At 53.1% G+C, this 17,610-nt stretch overlaps 1 protein-coding gene across 1 annotated transcript; it reads right to left on the bottom strand.

Moving 5' to 3' along the window:
- Nucleotides 1-2,133: 2,133 nt before the first annotated feature.
- Nucleotides 2,134-8,886, bottom strand: DQX1 (DEAQ-box RNA dependent ATPase 1). Its single transcript, XM_081959725.1, has 11 exons — nucleotides 8,399-8,886; nucleotides 7,586-7,779; nucleotides 6,214-6,589; nucleotides 5,700-5,936; nucleotides 5,027-5,126; nucleotides 4,793-4,951; nucleotides 4,289-4,480; nucleotides 4,067-4,192; nucleotides 3,795-3,985; nucleotides 3,293-3,483; nucleotides 2,134-3,130 (listed from the first exon to the last, which is right to left on the bottom strand). Exons 1-11 carry the CDS (start codon nucleotides 8,645-8,647, stop codon nucleotides 2,953-2,955), a joined length of 2,193 nt encoding a protein of 730 aa, XP_081815851.1. The 5' UTR covers nucleotides 8,648-8,886; the 3' UTR covers nucleotides 2,134-2,952.
- Between the last annotated feature and the right edge of the window lie 8,724 nt (nucleotides 8,887-17,610).

The following is a 17,610-nucleotide window of genomic DNA, read 5'->3' as shown; positions in this document are numbered from 1 at the left end:
GCCAAAAGGAGGGACAACCTCACCTGCACACATGGGTCACCTGTGGAATTTAGCTGCCAGAAGACGGAGCAGCAATCTGGCCGGCTGGACCAAGGAGGTGAGGTGAGGCGACTGTCAGGTAAGTCAACCTGAATGGAGGGCACTGTGGCTCACCAGTCATGTTTGGGGGCAGCTGACTGGCCACTGCCGGACAAGGCTGTGGGTAGCTCCAGTTGAGCGCTCTGTGGGTGCCTGCAGGCCCTGCGTTTCAGACTCCTTCCCCAGCCACGCCTAAGTTCAAGCAGTGATCTGCAGGGACAGACTCTCCTGCCTGGGACAGACCTGAGAGCCTGTGCACTCCCCCCCCTTTTTTTTTTCCTGCTCTTGGCTTCTTCTGCCAGGAGGGAAAGCCGTGGTCAGGATGGGGAACTCCACCCGGCCACTGCCCTTTTCAGTCAAATCCCCACAACCCACCCACCCAGGTGGATTTACAAAGCTTTGAGGGTCTGTTGTCACCTTAAAAATTCCGGCCTCCCTCCCTCTCCTCACAGGGGTTGGGGTGGGGTAGCTTGACTGCCTTCTTGCAGCCACCAAGCCCATCCCCTGGCTGCTGCTTCCCTCGTGTGCTGGCTCAGCTCTGCTCAGGGGTGCAGGGAGGGTGCCAGGCCTCCCGAGGCTTCACCCAAAGGCTTCAGAAGCCACGGAAGGAGAACCGCAAAGCCTCCCCCAGGAGCAAAGCTAGGGAAGGGGAAACCCCGGAGCTTCCCCATGACCTACCTTCTAGGCCTACGTGTCCAGCTGGCCCAGCAGAGAGGCAGCTTGCAGGACCCAAGGGAGGCTGGTCTCTGTCAGTCATCGGGCAGACAGGACTGACGGCTGTCCCAGAAGAGCCATCATAGAGGAAATGTGTTCCTTTTGCGGGAGGGGGGGGATTGCATTCACCTGACCCTCCGACTCTTGTGCTGCAACCAGACCCCTAACTGAAAAGAGGGAGCTCACAGAGTCTTACCCTTTCTATGCCCCACTCTGGGTGCCAAGAGGGGACAAGGGAGGGGGTCCCGCTGGACAATGGCCGTGGGTGGGGGCAGGGAGCGTCTCCTTAGCCAAACGAGGGCTTTGGTGGAGAACAAGGGGTTTCCCATATGACCTTTTACGGGATCTCTTTTTTTTTGACACCCCCCCCCGCCTTCCTCGAAATGCTTACGAACATTGACTCCTATCTGTGGTTTCTTGCCCACCCCCTCAAGGAAGTCCGGCCTCATGGAAAGCAGGCCTGGAGATAAGAGCTCCAGAGATAAGGGCTCCGTGGGGCGGCCTTGGGGTTTCCTCAGCTAGGAGCTCCCCTCGTGTCCCACAAAGGCTGAGGGAGGCGTTTGGCCGAGGAAGTGCTGAGCCCAGCAGTACCAGGCACCCCCATTGAAGGAAGGCCTGGACCCTGTAACCCCTCCCATGCCCGAGGGCCTCTTTTTCCCTTGGCACTGCCTGAAGGCAGCTGGCACCACCTGGGGCCTGCCAGGAGATGGATGCGCTCCGGCTTCCCATTTGTGTTGACAGCCTTGGTTCTACCCAAGGGCTGGGCCAGGACAGGGCAGCCTCCACCGGCCAGGCAGCCCCATTTGCTTGTGCTGCCCCAGGAGCGAAGGTGAGTGGCCAGGGGGTGGCTTCTGGGGGTCCTTGCCCCACAGGGCCCAGACTCCAGCGAGCTTTGATATGGACTCCCAGCAGGCTGCCTCCGTCACCAGCGCTGTCTGCCCCAGGCCTGCCCACCCAATTCCCCGGGGGGAGGGGCCGAGTAAGGGCAGCTGCCACCGGTTCCTGTCCCCCTCCCCTGATCCAGCAGGGGAAACGCCAAGTGCAAGTTGGCCACAGACAGACCGTGTATCAGAATGGAGTCCTTACAGGCCTTGGGCATTTGATTCACACCCAGAGCCTTCTCCAATCCCAGCCACCCATGCAGGAAACTCTCCAGGCCCTCAAGTGGATCCATGGATGTTATTCCACGCATGCTGCCAGGCAGTCCCCGGTCTACAGCCCTATTCTCAGCCAGCAGCAATCCTCCACCCCCTTTCCTACTTCCCACCCAGATGTTGTCTTTCTAGCTGGCACTTTGATGGCCACCAGCCCCCCTCGTCCCAAATCCACACCAGGCCCACATTGGATGTGTAAAAGAATTTAATTCCTACAAGGAGGATTGTCCAGGGCACCAGGGGAGTGGAGGCCAGGCCCCACGGAGCCTGCTGGCCTTCGCCCTACCGTCTCCACATACCCACTCTTCCCGAGTGGGGGAGGACACGTGGAACACTTTTGAGGCACATACAGAAAAGGCAAGAGCCCCAGGACCCCAGCCTCCCCCCACCCAGTCACAAAGCATTCCGGATACTCAGCAGGGATCCCCGCTGAAGCTGGAACAAAGGAAGGGGGGAGTATAAGCCCCCCCTCCACAAACTGATGCTGAGAAAAAGGGAAAGGATCCCTTTGGAGAATTTGGGGGGAGGGAGCTAGCAGTTTCTTCTCCTACTGAGCAGACATAGAAGTCTAGGGGATCTCCAGGACCTACCACAACCCCCCACAAGCAGACAACTGGTGGGGTACCCCACTGCTTGCCAAGACACCCAACTGAAGAGCAGATGCCAAGGTGAAGAAAGACGGTCCACTGCTTTATGCCTCTGAGGAGTCCCCACTCCCCACCCAAGGTCATCAGAGCCCAGAAGAGACCTCCTCGCATGGCCAGGTAGCAGATCCAGAGTCAACTGCCTCTGCCCATGTGGAAGCAGGCCCACCCTCCCCCTCCCCTCCCCAGCTAAGATGCGGTCCTGAAAGCAGCCTGTTTGGGGCTCCCCTGCCCTGCCCTCTCTTCTGCCCAGGAGCCTGGCCTCAGTCGTGCCCTGGGGGAGACCCGGGCAGCCCCTGGCAGTTCCAAAGCCTCCTGCAGTGGCACAAACTCGGCCATCTTCCCTTCTCCTGCCCCCAGGGTCATTGCAGCACACAGGCATCTGCCGCATCCTCAGCCGCTTTGGGAGTCTGGGGGTCCTCCCCTTGACCCTGGAAGGGGGTGTCCTCTGCCAGCTTCCCCCGCAGCTCCATCAGCAAGTCCCGGCTTTCGCTGGGTGGCAAATTGCTCAGGAAATATTGGGGAGCCAGTTCAGCCACACTAGAGAGAAGGAAAAGGTGCAGCTGGCTCAGGATTGGTGCATGGCACAGAGTCCCCAAAGACCAGTCAGGCTCCACCCCCTTTGGGAAGGGGAGAGAACAGGGAACGCATGCGCACGCGCGCACGCACACACACACACAGAGGCCCCCAGGGGACGCTTACAATTCTGGTGGGATCTCAGAGACGATCCTCAGGCAGTTGTCCTGGGAGACAGTGAATTCATGGTAGAGAATCCAGGAGGGAGGCCGTGGGGATGGGCGGCGCAGTCGGTAGCAGCAGCTGGGGGGCAGCTGGGCCAAGTGCTTGTGGGTCAGCAGCAGGTAGTTGCCTGAGCCGTCAATGTCTCGGGCGACCTGCACAAAGGGAAGAAGGGCAGCTCTCTCACTTGCCCCAGGAGGCAGAGCCCTCTCCACTCGGGAGGCCATGGCATGGGGTCTCCATCAGACTGCCCAGTGGCTGGCTGTCCTCTCTCAGATCACAGCCCTGGCCAAGCCCTCTTCTCAGCCTGCTGCCATGCCTGGTAAATCCCCGCACCTGATCCTCCCTCTCCAGGGACCAGCTCCTGCTTCAGGATACTGCATGCACCTGCTGCTGGCCACGTGCCCGTGAGGCGACCCCCAGGTGCTGCAGTCTGACTCGGCCACCAGCCGGGCGGGGCCTCTACCTTGAGGAAGAAGCCCGTGAGGAGGGCTCGCTTCAGCTGCAGGATGTTGCTGTCGCTGCCAAAGGCTGGCGGGGAAACCGGCAGCTCAATCCTCTGCATCACATCCAAGAGCTCTGTCCGCACTGCTCCGGCCAGCTGCAGGGCTGCCTCACTGACCGCGTGTTTCCGGCACCAGCTTTCTGGGTCGCTCTCTAAAGGAAAGGGAGGCAGGGGGTGTGAGGAGTGCTTCCCGCTGGCCCTCTGCCCGCCCGAAGCCTCTGCCTGGCACTCACGCTGGTGGAAGGCGTTGAAGACGTTGATGAGCGTGAAGTGATCCCCGGCTGGATGGAGCAGAGCCTGCTGCCGCACCGCCACTGCGTCCTCCCAGCGTGTTGCGGGAGTCTGGAAACAAGGCCAGGCTGCAGGGAGGAAGAGCAGCAGAGCTCAGGAGACCCAGGGAGAGAGAATGGATGGTGGAGGTCTCAGTTCAAGAGGCACCCAGGCCAGGCCCGTACCAGTCAGCATGGCGGCCAGAGTCAGCATCTCCTCCACGCAGTCAAACTCACAGGAGGCCAGGAGGGCCTTGGCCAGTTGGGGATCCAAAGGGAACTCCGACATAATGATGCCCACCTCCGAGAGGTTCCCGTCATCGTCCAGGGCAGCCAGGTAGTCCAGGTCCTCCAGGGCCTGCATCAGAGACTCGGGGGCTGTGGGGGCGGGGAGAGATGCCATCAACACCCCTTCCAATCAACAGCTACAAAGCCACACACAACAGGCATCACATAAGTAGCACACATAGAACAGCCCAAAGCCCACACTTGGCCAGATGGAGAAGGTCCCTGAAGGAGCCCAAAAGCTCGGAAGACAAAAATTCTGGACCCAGTGACCAACCGAGATTGGACACTACAACATTATCCTGGGACACCTCGATTCCCCTCCCTTCGGAGGAGGGAGGTCCAACAAACGGCTGCTGCTGGCCTGGCAGGCCCAGCCCCCTCCCTGCCCAGCCTTGTCCGCACCTGGCCTGTCGAGAAAGTCGCACTGGCCCACGTCTGCAATGTCCAGCCTCTTGAGCAGCAGGATGGGGCGGCGAAGGTCAGCCTCCATGAGGTGGGTGCGGGAGACAGCCGGCAGCCTCTGCTCATAGCAGGCCTCCGAATAGAGGCGCAAGCAGGTCCCTGTGGGACAGGGCAGTCACTGGAGAAAACCTGGGAAGCTCCCCCCCAGGCCTCTGCCCAGGTCCAGCCACTCACCTGGAGGAACGCCAGCGGCCCTGAGCCGTCGAGCCTCTGCCTGCCTCTGGCTGATGGGGCGCAACTCCTGTGATGCAGCCCGGATCTGGGGGTTGTAGACCTGTCAAAGAGAGAGCAGCTAGAGGCTGCTGGGCAAGAGGTGGCAGGGGAGAAGACCGGGTGGGGCGGGGAGGACAGCTGCACCTTAAGGCTACCCAAAAAGGGTTTCTGGAGGAACCACAGGAACCGGGAGGTGCACCCATCCAGGGCTTCCTGGTCTTCATTTCTTGCCCCACCCAAAGGGGAAAGGAAGGCTCCACTTTGATGGCCTGGATGGAAGCCCCTGAAATCTCCCACGCAGACCAAATGGGAGGATTTGAAGTGCTGGAATGCCATGTGCGTGCGTGCGTGTGTCTCTGCATGTACTTGCAGTGTGTGTGTGTGTGTGTGGGGGAAACAGTGCACAGGCTCCTTGGCTGTTTGCTCTGCTGGCTCCACCTTCCAAAGAGGCTGCCAGGTCATCCGGGTGCCTCAGTTCCACCGATGAGCTCAGCGGCCCCTTCAGGGCTAATAGCCGACCATTCCCAGGCAGCCTTGGCTGGGCCCAGAACACTGCAAAGCCCCTTGGGCCAGAGGGCAGGCGAGCAACCCCACGGAAGACCCTCTGCCTCTCTTCCCTGCCCACCAGACTCACGTTGCGCAGCTCCGTCCCCGTATCGATGATGTGCCTGACGCTGCCCACAGAGAAAGCTGCGTCTGCCAACCAGTGGGTGACAATGACTCGGCGTGCCCGGTCACCCAGGCTGTCCTCATACAGCTTCTGGCTGTCCCTCCCCACAGCCGCATGCAGAGGCAGCACCAGTAGCGGACCCAGGCTGGCTTCCAGGTTGGCAGCCTCTGCTCGGAGGGCCTCGCAACACTCCTTGATCTCCTGGGGGAAAGAGACACAAACAGGTCCTTTTCCTCCATGAGCAGAACCCACGGCCCCACCCCCACCCCCAGAAGGATGCCCAAAGGCAGAACACGGCTGGCCCTTCAACTGGCCCCAGGGCCTCTCGATCTACGCAGCCCAGAGCCCATCTGCCTCTCCTCACAGGCCGGACTCTCTTGCAAAGTCCCCCAAATGCCATCCAAGGGCCCTAAGCATCCTGCCACACTGCTTTAGCGGGCAGCTTCTGCTCCAGGCCGGCCTCATCCCAAAGTCCCACCTGCTCACTGGCCATGAAGATCATCACGTCGCCAGTCTCCTTTTGTCGATGAAGCTCCAGCACGGCCTGGCAGGCAGCAGGTACATGTCGCCCTGGGAGGGGGTCTCTGTAGGTCAAGCGTGGGGCTGGGCCAAGCCCCGGGACCCGCACCACGGGGGCATCCTGGCAGAAACGGCACAGCTGCTCCTCCAGGAGAGGCTCGGTGACCACCACCAAGCGCAGCTCTGGGCGTTGGTGCTGCACGTCCTTTAGCAGCCCCAGAAGCAGCTCCGTGGCCACAGTGCGCTCCTGCGCCTCGTCCAGCACCACCACCCCGTACTGCCGTAGAAGGGGGTCCGAGGTCATCTCTTGCAACAGGACTTCATCCAAACAAAACCTGCAACACAGAAGTCGGGCACCTGCAGCAGCAGGCCAAAAGAGGGGCTCTTCTGCAGGGAGATCACCCTCTGCGTCTTGTTTGGGTCTTTCCGCTAAGGATCTTTCTGAAGCCCCAAAGGCCTCCGTCTGCCCCATCTGCCCCCAAAGGCTCTGACGGAAGAGGACCACACGTCTGCTTCCCCACCAGCCAGGGCCCAGAGGAACACCCCACAGAAAGAGGGAGCTGGGGAAGATGGGGGGGCTCTCAGCCATGCCAGGCTCTCTTAGCCCCTTCTGAATAACTGGGGGGGGGGGCTTCACCAAAGCAAAGGTCTCCTTTGATAGACCAAAGTTTTTGTGCTTCTTCTGACAGTGATCCCTTAGGGAGCTTGTTGGCCTGGGGCCTTTTGCTAGCTGGCAACTGCCTGGAAAAGCCCCAGTGGCTTCCTTGGTAGCAGTTTCAGGAGTTTTTGCCCTCCTGACCTCATCCTTCCCAGGGCTGAGTGGAGGAGGCTGCCTCCAAGTCACCCAGCTGGCTTAGTGCCCAGGGTCTGCCCTGGGGTCTCTCAGTTTCTAAACTGCTTCCACTTCCAAGTCATGCGTTAGTATTCTCGTTTCTGCATTTTTTTCTTTCTCTGATGGTAATAATGTTAACAAAAATAGTAACACTTTTCCTTTAACCCAAGCCTGGCTTATCTGACTTGTAAATCAATGGGATCAGACAGAGAAGTGGAAATGCCCCCCAAAGTCTCAAACCCACCGGATGGAGCATGATCGCCAAAAGGCTTTCCATGGTGGGCAGTGGATCAAGTCCCGGGGAGCTCCTCATCCTGCCTGGAAGCCCAGTGTCAGGGGTGGCACATCAAATGCCCGATGGAGCAGATGAGTGCCAGCCTAACCTACTAGCTTAGATGCCCCTCTTACCCCAAACCCTTTTTTCTCCACAAGCATCATTGGTTGGGACCAGAGATGCCCCAACACGGAAACGGCTCCAAGGCAAAGGGGTCCCACTGACCTGAGCAGGGTCTCTGAGACGCAGCAGTCCTCGTGGGGCACACAATAGCCCACCTCGTGGCCCACATTGAGGTCCATCTCATCTGCCACACGCAATGCCAGGCTGAGGGCTGCCAAACTATGAGGCTGAGTGCAGACCACTCGGCCGTGGGCAAACTGCACCGAGAGAGCTTGCTCTGCGCACCACTGGGGCACCTGGGGAGAGAGGATGGGCCAGTGAACAAGCCCCCCCACCCCACTCCCACTGATCAGGTCCAACCCAACCCCAACCCCAGCCCCTAGGTCCTGCATTTCTCTGCTCAGGGGTTCACTAAGGTTCAAAGTCCATCCTTAGGTCATTCCCCCCCCCCCCCCAACTCTTAAAGAAAGGCAGCTGAGAAGCTGCACAGAGCAGATTCAAGGCTCTGCCGGCCTTCGGCCTCCTTCAGGCCCCTCCAAGGCTCTCCTCCTAGGCGGCGTCCGGCGGTCCGGTTCCGCCCCAAAAGCCCCCTAACTGCGGGGTTCGGCGGGGCCCGCGCGCAGCTCACACCCCGAGGCTGGGAAGTCCGCGGCGATGGGCCGCCCAGACTCTGGAGCCACGTCACCCGGCACGGGCTGGGCCAGGGCTTGGCCGGCAAGGTAGCTCGGAGAGCAGGGATCCCGGTTTCCACTCCTGTCTCAGCCCGCCCCGCCCCGCCCGGGCAAAGTCACGTCGACGCGGCTCCCTCCCCGAGGCCAGAACCCCCGCGGCCAGCCGTGCCGGGGGTCGCCTCGCTGACCCGGTCCGCCGGACGGGGAAGCGGAGCCCGCTGGAGCCCTGGGCAGCCTGGCTAACCTGCGTGCTCTTGCCGGTGCCCGGCTGGCCCGAGACCAGGACGAGGCCGGCGCTGCTCTCCAGTTGCTCCAGGAAGGCGAAGCGGGCGGCCCAGATGGGGAGGCGGCGGCGGCGGCTGAGCAGCTCGTAGTAGCGGGAGGAGAAGGGCAGCCCATCGAAAGGGTTCACTTCCAGGTCGCCGCCGCCCGCCGCTTCATCCGTCTCATCCCGCAGCAGCGGCGCCGCGCTCGGTTCGCCCGCCGCCGCCATGGTAGCGTGGCCGAGGCCTGGCTCCGGGGAGCTGCTGCTGCTGCTGGAGGTCGGCCCGGCCCCTTCCCCAGCCCGGCAGCTTCCTCCGCGGCGCCTCCGTCCTCACCCGCCCGGGCTGGGCTGGGCTGGGCTGGGCTGGGCCGCCTCCACCTGCCGCGTCGGCGGGTCCGGGCGGTGAGGGGGTGCCTCGCGCAGCGTCTCCTGGCGCCTCGGGAAGGCTGCGGAGGCGGGCGGGGCCTAGGGCGCCACGCCACGCCCCTTCGCGCGTCACGCACACCTGGCGGGGGTGTGGGGTGGCCGAAGCCCCGCCCCCGCGCGGGAGTCCGGCCGCGCTGCCAACCTTGCAAAGGGACTCGGGGGGCGGATTCGCTCCCGCCGCCTCGCCTCGGAGGGCAGAGAAGGCGGAGCTGTCCGTTCGACGTGGTTCATCGCCGCCGCCCTCACCTGTCACGCCAGGAAAGAGGCGCTGGGTTAGGCAAAACAAGGCGGAAAAAAGTTCGAGCTCGGTGGCCTCGTCGCTTTTTGCCAAGCTCCGTCCCAGGCAGGCGTGGGGGAGGATGAGGGCGCTTGATCGGGGGCCCTGAAAGGACCCCTCCAAGTACGGAGAAGACGCGCCAAAGGGAGGCCGATGTTGCACCTTTTGGCAGGTGTGGGGAGAGGGGAGGGAAAGCACGTGGACGCTTGGCAGCTGGGGATGAGGAACCTTTTGGCTCACAGCCTTTGCTTCCCCTTAAAGGGACCCACCAGATGCAAGCATCTCAGGCAGGAAGTCCTAACAGGCAGGAAGCAGCAGGTGAAGCTGGGCCAAATCACACGAGCTATCTGTACAATTAGCACAAGAGTCTCCCAGGGCTGGGTGCTTTCTCCACTTCTTTTCTCTCTATATACCAGTAACTGCATCTCAAACAATCCATCTGATAAGCTACTGAAGGTTGCAGATGATATAACAGTGATTGGTCTCATTCAAGACAATGATGAAACCGCATACAGACGGGAGGTTGAACAACTAGCCTCTTGGTGCGACCTGAACAATCTGGAACTGAACACACTCAAAACCGTAGAAATGGTGGTAGACTTTAGGAGAAACCCTCTTACAGTACAAGACAACACAGTATCAACAGTATATACCTTCAAATTTCTAAGTTCTATTGTATTATCTCAAGACCTAAAATGGACACCTAACATCAAAAACGTCATCAAAAAAGCACAACAAAGAATGTTCTTTTTGCGCCAACTCAGGAAGCTCAAACTGCTCAAGGAGCTGCTGATTCAGTTCTACAGAGGAATGATTGAGTCTGCCATCTGCACCTCCATAATTGTCTGGTTTGGCTCTGCAACCCAACAAGACAGACGGAGACTTCAGAGGATAATCAGAACAATTACTACCAACCTGTCTTCCATTGAGGATTTGTACTAGAGGTGGGTTGCTCCCAGTTCAGCCTGGATCAGGCAAACTGGTAGTGGCGGTGGCGGGAGGCTCCACCCACCCGCCCAGAGGCTTCTGCGCATGCACAAAAGCATCACACGCACAAACCAGTAGCCCTTGGATTTGCAACCCACCTCTGACCTGTACACTGCACGAGTCAAAAAGAGGGCTGTGAAAATATGTACATTCCCCTCACATCCTGGACATAAATTGTTTCAACTCCTACCCTCAAAACAACACTATAGAGCACTGCACACCAAGACAACTAGGCACAAGAACAGTTTTGCCCTGAATGCCATCACTCTGCTAAGCAAATAATTCCCTCACCACTGTCAAACTACTCATTAAGGCTACATTGCCATTACTATTATTCTTTTCATTGTTCCTATCACCCATCTCCTCCCACTTATGACTGCAGGACTGTAACTTTGTTGCTTGTATCCTTACAATTTATATTGTTTCCTAGTATAATTTGATTGCTTATTTGTACCCTATGACTATCATTAAGTTTGTACCTTACGATTCTTGAAGAATGGATCTTGTCCTTTTATGTACACTGAGAGCATATGCACCAAAGACCATTATTTGTGTGTCCAATCACACTTGGCCAATAAACTATTTTATTCTATTCTATTCTATTCTATTCTATTCTCAGGAGAACCAGGCTAGACTCAGTGGGGAGACTGCTTCCCATCCTGGAGACAGTTTTTACCTGAAAACACACTGCAGGGCCATTTCAGTTGGCAGGATGGTCTCACAGGAGGGGAGACCAGAACCTTTTCTATGGTTATTGGAAGGCCTGGCCCTCTTGGTCCAGAACCAGAAGCTCCCAGCTCAGGTGGGAGATGCTGGCTGACCAGCTCCCACATGGCCCAAGACTGAATTACAGGGGCAAATTTGAGGTGATTCCACCAGCTGCCCCCTTATAGATTATTCACCTGCAGCCCCCCTCCAATTCCAGCAGAAGCAAAGAGATCTGGCTTCAGGTGACACTCTGTCCTGCATTTGATTGACCAAGTCAACTCAAATACCAAGCAACTCAGTTAAAATCGTTTGGAGAAAAGAGAGTCCCAAAGTTCAGCTTTAGAGGCCTGGGCCTGAATAGAAAGGGCAAGAGGTCATGATGGTGAGGTTGTTCAGCTTTCCAATCAGACATGGGACCTTTGCTCTTTCCAAGATGTTGTGGTGAAGGAGCCAGGGAGGAGAATAGTCCCTCCTGTAGTATCAGACCTCCATCCCCACACACACTGCTGCAGCCTAGGGTGATCACCTGCTTGCTCCTTCTGCTCTTCGCAAGACACACACACAAACGCACACGGTCTCTGTAAGTGTTGTCTCCTTTCCGCCCCAGAGCATCTCCAGGCCTGCTTGGGTTCTGAGCCAGAGGCTGCCCAGCTCCTCTGATGGTCAGAATTCTGAAGGGCTCTGCCTGAACAAGCTACATCCTGTTCAATGCTTGGAACTTGCCTCCCCCTTGGACTGGTGTGGGCCCTTGGCCACTTGAAACAGAAAGAACCTGAGGTCTGATGACACCAGTTGTCATCTCCTTCAGTGAAGACACAATTTGGCTGGGCAATACTGTCCCTACGTAGTTGAATAGTTGTACCTAGTGGATATCTATCCATGGTTCCAAAGCAAATGGGGGGGAGGGGGTTGCCATGGGAAACTGTGGGACCCAGCTGCTCAAGTCATTCTGAGGTTTTGAGGCACAGCTACCGACTCTGTGGGTGACTCAGATAGGAGACGAAAGGAGTAGTATCAAGGAGGCCAGCAAGAATGGAACTGGAAGATGAAATAAAAAGCAAGGAACAGCTGCTTATAACAAGCCCGAAAGACGAGACGCTCCAGATGGCGCTAAAATTGTTGAAAGACCAATTTCAAATGCTTATAGCCGAACAAACGGCATCTAACTTGCAATTTGCTAAACATAACACCTTTGCTAACGCTAATAAACCTGGTAGGTGGTTGGCTTATACTTTGAGAAGGAACACGAATGATAGAATTATTGATAGAATTGAGTATGGAGGGAAGACGGTATATCAACAAGATTTGATTAAAAAATCATTTGTGGACTATTATGCTAAGTTATATGTATGCGATAATATACAGAACAAGTCAGTAGATGATTTCTTGGAAGAAAAAAGGGTTACTAAAATATCTGTGCTTCAAAAGGCAAATTTGGAACGTCTGATAACTGCTGATGAGATCACTTTAGCTATAAACCAACTTAAACTAGCAAAGGCTCCAGGGACTGATGGTTTGACTGCAATGTACTATAAAACTTTACAACTGGAAATGATTGAATATCTTACACAACTTTTTTGTAACATACAGCAAGGAGGTAAAATACCCTCCTCATGGAAAGCGGCTTTTATCTCATTAATACCCAAAGATAAAGAGGGCCCTAAGAAACCAGAAGATTACAGGCCGATATCTCTTCTGAATACAGATTATAAAATATTTGCTAAGGTACTAGCCAACAGATTGATGCCGGTTATTCAAGAGATTATTCATCATGATCAAGCAGGATTTATTGAAGGCAGACATATGAAGGAGAATGTAAGGCAACTCATAGATTTAATTGACTATCTTGATAAGAATAAGCAGATCTCGGCAGCGCTGGTCTTCTTGGATGCAGAGAAGGCCTTTGATCGAGTGAACTGGAATTTTCTAACCAAGACTTTGGAAAAGATGGATATGGGACCACGATTTCGGCAGGCGATTGGAGCAATTTATCAGCAACAAAATGCACAACTTATTATTAATGGAAATTTGTCAACAACTTTCGAGATACAAAAAGGTACAAGACAAGGTTGCCCATTATCTCCATTGTTATTTATCTTAACTTTGGAAGTCTTGTTGAACGCAATTCGGGACTCAGAATCCTTAGATGGCATAACTATTAGGCAAAAGGAATATAGAACTAGAGCATTTGCCGACGATCTGGTTGTTACCCTTTCACACCCTTTGAAATCAATAATCCAGATGAAAAATATTATAGTAGAATTTGGCATGGTGTCTGGGTTTAGACTAAATCAAAACAAAATGAAAATGATGGTTAAAAACATGACAGAGTCTCAAAGAAAGAGATTTGAAAGCTTAGCAGGCTTTGAAATAGTCTCCAAGGTCAAGTATTTAGGAATACAAGTTGCAGAATCGAACACAAAACTTTTCTCAAATAATTATGAAGTGTTGTGGCAAAAGATCCAGAAAGACCTTGAAGTATGGAAAAAGCTACAATTGTCTTTGCTTGGAAGGATCTCAGCAATTAAAATGAACATTCTACCTAGATTTATCTTTTTATTCCAGATGATACCGGTGCTTAAAACAGATAAAACTTTGTTAAATTGGCAAGCAACATTAAATAAATTTGTTTGGAAGGAGAAAAAACCGAGAGTAAAGATGAAGATTATGCAAGATACTCGCGAAAGAGGCGGCCTTAGACTCCCAAACCTTCGATTGTACTATGAAGCTGCGGTACTAACGCATGTAGCAGATTGGTTTGGGAAAACAAAAATGGATTTGCTGAATATAGAAGGCCATGATCTTGTTCTGGGATGGCATGCATATCTTTTTTATGAAGATAGGGTGGACAAAGTGTTCAACAATCACGTTCTCCGAAGTGCCCTGATGAGAGTATGGAAGAAGCACCGGCCCAATTGGGATTATAAAATACCGCTTTGGTTGGATCTTGCAGACACCATGGGGATTATGATTAAGTCACTCGGGGGTTGTTTATACAAAGATGTGCTTATCGCTGATGGGGATGAATGGAAGTTAAAAACTTTGGAACAACTGTTGGAAGAAGGAATTGTTTTAAATTGGTTACATTATATACAGCTACAGAAGAGATGGGAAGAAGATCGAAGGGTCGGTTTTATGGATAAAGAAGTGGAACTGATTAAGCAGATAAAAGAGACTGGTCCAAAACAAGTTAAAAGAATATATAATGTACTGTTAGAAAGAGATTCAGAAAGTGAATTGATTAAGGATTGTATGATTAAATGGGCTCAGAATTTTGGTGAAGTGGTTATGTTGGAAACATGGGAAAGAATATGGGTTCAGAATGTTAAATTTACACAGTCACAGAATTTAAGGGAGAATTTTTATAAAATGTTTTACAGGTGGTATTTAGATCCTAAAAAATTATCATGCATGTACCCAAATATTCAACCAAAATGTTGGAGATGCGGGTGCCTAGATGCTACCTTTTTTCATGTATGGTGGACCTGCAATAAGGTTAAGGCTTTTTGGATAAAAATATGGTGGGTCATGCAAAATGTACTGAAAAAAAGAATACAATTTACTCCGCAAATGTTTCTACTGGGTATAGTTAAGGATTTTACCAAAGGGGAAACAAAATTGGTTCTGTATATGGTCACAGCAGCTAGGCTGCTGATTGCACAACATTGGAAGAAAGATTTTTTACCGACAATTGGTCAATGGACTCAGAAAGTGGCGGGGTTCGCCGAAATGGCAAAAATTTCAGCTTTTTTAAAAGATCAGAAGCAGGAGAATTATACACAAGAATGGGCAAAATGGATTGATTATATACAGAATAAGTATCAGACTAGGAGGTATTATGTAGCCTTTAGCTAAGATTGTTTAGACTGATAGTTGATTAGAGTAAATAATACATGGGATGTTTGGAATCATTAGAGTGGTGTATAGTGGAAGTCAGGGGGGGGTTGAGTGGGAGGTGGGGGTGGGTTAGGGTGGAGGGTGGGGTAATATATATGTATAAATATACTAGAAGATGGGATTAATGAAATATTATTTTAAGAGAAATTTATATTATGATTTATATATGTTAAATTAGTTTAGAAGAAGGGATTGATGGGTTATTATTATTCCAAGAGAAATTTATATTGTGATTGTTGGGAAGAGAGGGGGTACAATATGTGTATGAGTAATCTACTTTTAGACAGGGGGAGGGGAGGGGGTAAAATAATTGGTATAATATTTGAATTTCTCTTCTTTAGGGGGGGCTGGGGGGAGGGGAGGGGTATAGTATCTGTATGGGATTTATACTGTATGGTGGGGGGCTTAAAGGGGGAAAATATGTTTGAATAAAACTTTTTCAGTAAAGGAGGCCAGCAAGACGATGTTGAAAGGGACAAGAGTAAACATTTGAGTAGAAAGAATTCAAGGCAGGAGCATTGGCTGGTGGGGAGGAAGCACGGGGGGGGGGGGGCAGCAGGAGATGCATGTGGTGGGTGCAGACTGAATAGGTTGTTGCAACTCAACACGGGAGTCAAAAGGTCCGTTGCTGCATAGCCCAAGTCCGATGTCCAGATCAGGATCAGCCCCTTTTCCTGTTCTGAGTTGGTCAGACGGCAGCTAAACTGAGTCCTTTGGGAGAAGGGTGGCATATAAATCCAATCCAATAAACTGCTGTCACTGGTTCTCGGCACATTTTGGGAAGGACAGCTGGACCATCTTCACCAGACAAGGCCTCCACTAGAGCAGCTTTCCTTTCCTGTCAAGCTGTTGGGACAAAGCATTTGTTCCCCGGGGAAAGGACCCTGATGTTTAGCTCATGGCCCCTCTTCTGGAGGGTTTGAGTAACCTCAATCTCATCTCCCGAGATCCTTACTCCTGCCCCAGAGACCTCACTTTCCTCCACGGTGGAGGGCCTTTCTGTCCCCACAGACTGCTCTAAGTGGGAGCTCATTTGCCAGGAGGCAGTGAGACTTTTCTCCTAGTCTTCTGGTGACTTCCTGGATGGGTAAAAGATCTCAGCAGCCTTTCCTGACAGCGTTCCCCCACCCCCACCCTCACCTGCCATTCAGGTGAGGGTGCCAAGCCTCAGCTTCAGGAAGAGCACACACTCCATTTCCTGGGCCACAGACTCAGAATCCAAGGTTACTCATGGGGAAAATGGACATTTCCTGAACATCAGGACTCTGACCTTCAGAGGCAACTGTGAAGAAAATGTCAGGGTAAAGAACAGAAAATATCCAAACGGGAATTGGGGAGCCAAATTTCCTTTATTTTAAATATTGGGGCAACCTAGGATCAGAGTAGTCTGTACACCCCAAGAAGCCCTTCTCCCTTTCTGCAAAGGATAAAAGACCCCCTCCAGAGCACTCGGGGGGGGGGGCAGCCGTTGGAGGAGGGAGTCAACTTGTCTCAGTAGAATCCAGAGGTTTTTATTTCAGTCTGGACTCAAGAACTTAACTACTGGCGGCATCTGCACAAGAGCGATTTTTTCCTCCCACAGGATCTCCTTTGCATAAACCAAGAATGGAAGACCTCACTGGTTGGAAGACAGAAAATGGTGTTCCTACTGCTGTTCTCCCATTACCTGAATAAATCTGTACTTCTTTTTTAGTTGCAAAATATTTTCATTTTAATGTTTAAAAATGCTTTCATTTTGTTTAATAAATATTTCATTTTTGAGAGATGTTCTATTTCCTAAGGAGAGATGGGTAGAAGAAATATTTTCCTTTAGTCACAGGCCACATTGCTGTAAGTCCAGAAAGTGGAACTTTATTACTGTACAATTTGCAACTGTGCTTTTGTTGCTAGACCAGCTGCCCGGCTTTGTCTCTGGGACAGACTGAGGTAGGGGGAAACACTAAGTGAGGTGACCTACAAAGACGGTATGTGTGTGTTTGGTGGGAATTAAGTTGTGAAGCCCAATCAGAATATAAGAAAGATCGAAGTTACTGGAGTGTTGAATTTTTGTTGACAATTTCTAGTTTTTTTACATCACACTCCTCCTCAGTCCTTGTATCTAGCTCAGAAGAAGCATATACGCTACTCAGTTCAGCTAGCAAAACCACAGCTTGGTGTTTATTCATCGTACACCAGAAAGTTAATGGCAGAAAGGATACAAAACACAAGCAAAATTGGGGGCGGCGGGGGGGGGGGGGGAAGGGACGGACTACGACAACATAAGGACATCAACCAGAAGCAGCAATTGACTACTTCCATCTCAAAAGCCTCAGAATGTCCGAGAGTGAGTGGGAGAATTCTTCCCCTTTCTCGCTCTTCTGATGGGAAGGAAATCTTCCCTTTCTGTGAAAACAACGGAGAGGATGCCAAGCGTTACCCAGAATTCCCTGCGCAACGGATCAAGAGCTGCCTTAACTTTTAAAATCCAAACATTTCTGGAGTCTCCTCTTATTTTTGCATTTATCACCACCCTCACCTGAGCCCTTGGAAAGGAATGTAGCTTAAGGGGGAAGCTAAAAAGGATCCTTCCAGAAATGGCTTTGCTTGGGGAGGCTGCACCCAGAACACTGCTTGGATCCGCACTAGATGTTGAACTGCAAACCAGCCAACCTAGTCTGCACTGGGAGACCCCGGTCAGAGCTGCTAAGAACAGTTCAAGGTGCCCACAACCCTCGAAATCTGGGTTAAGCGATCAGTAGGTAGTCATGCAAACACAGCTGGTAAGTTAGGAACCGGTTAGTAACAGCTGAGAAATCAGACTTAACTACTGCTGCCAGTAGCTCCAGCCCACATGGCTGCTGGCAGGCAAGGCAGGGAGCCCTCTGGTCATAGACATGGCCAGGCAGCTGGTCTGCAG

Source organism: Natrix helvetica, assembly GCF_964273705.1.
Source record: "Natrix helvetica genome assembly, chromosome: 7".
Lineage (NCBI taxonomy): Eukaryota > Metazoa > Chordata > Lepidosauria > Squamata > Natricidae > Natrix > Natrix helvetica.
Note: the sequence above shows the minus strand (reverse complement) of the source record. Positions and strands in the feature narration are given on the sequence as shown.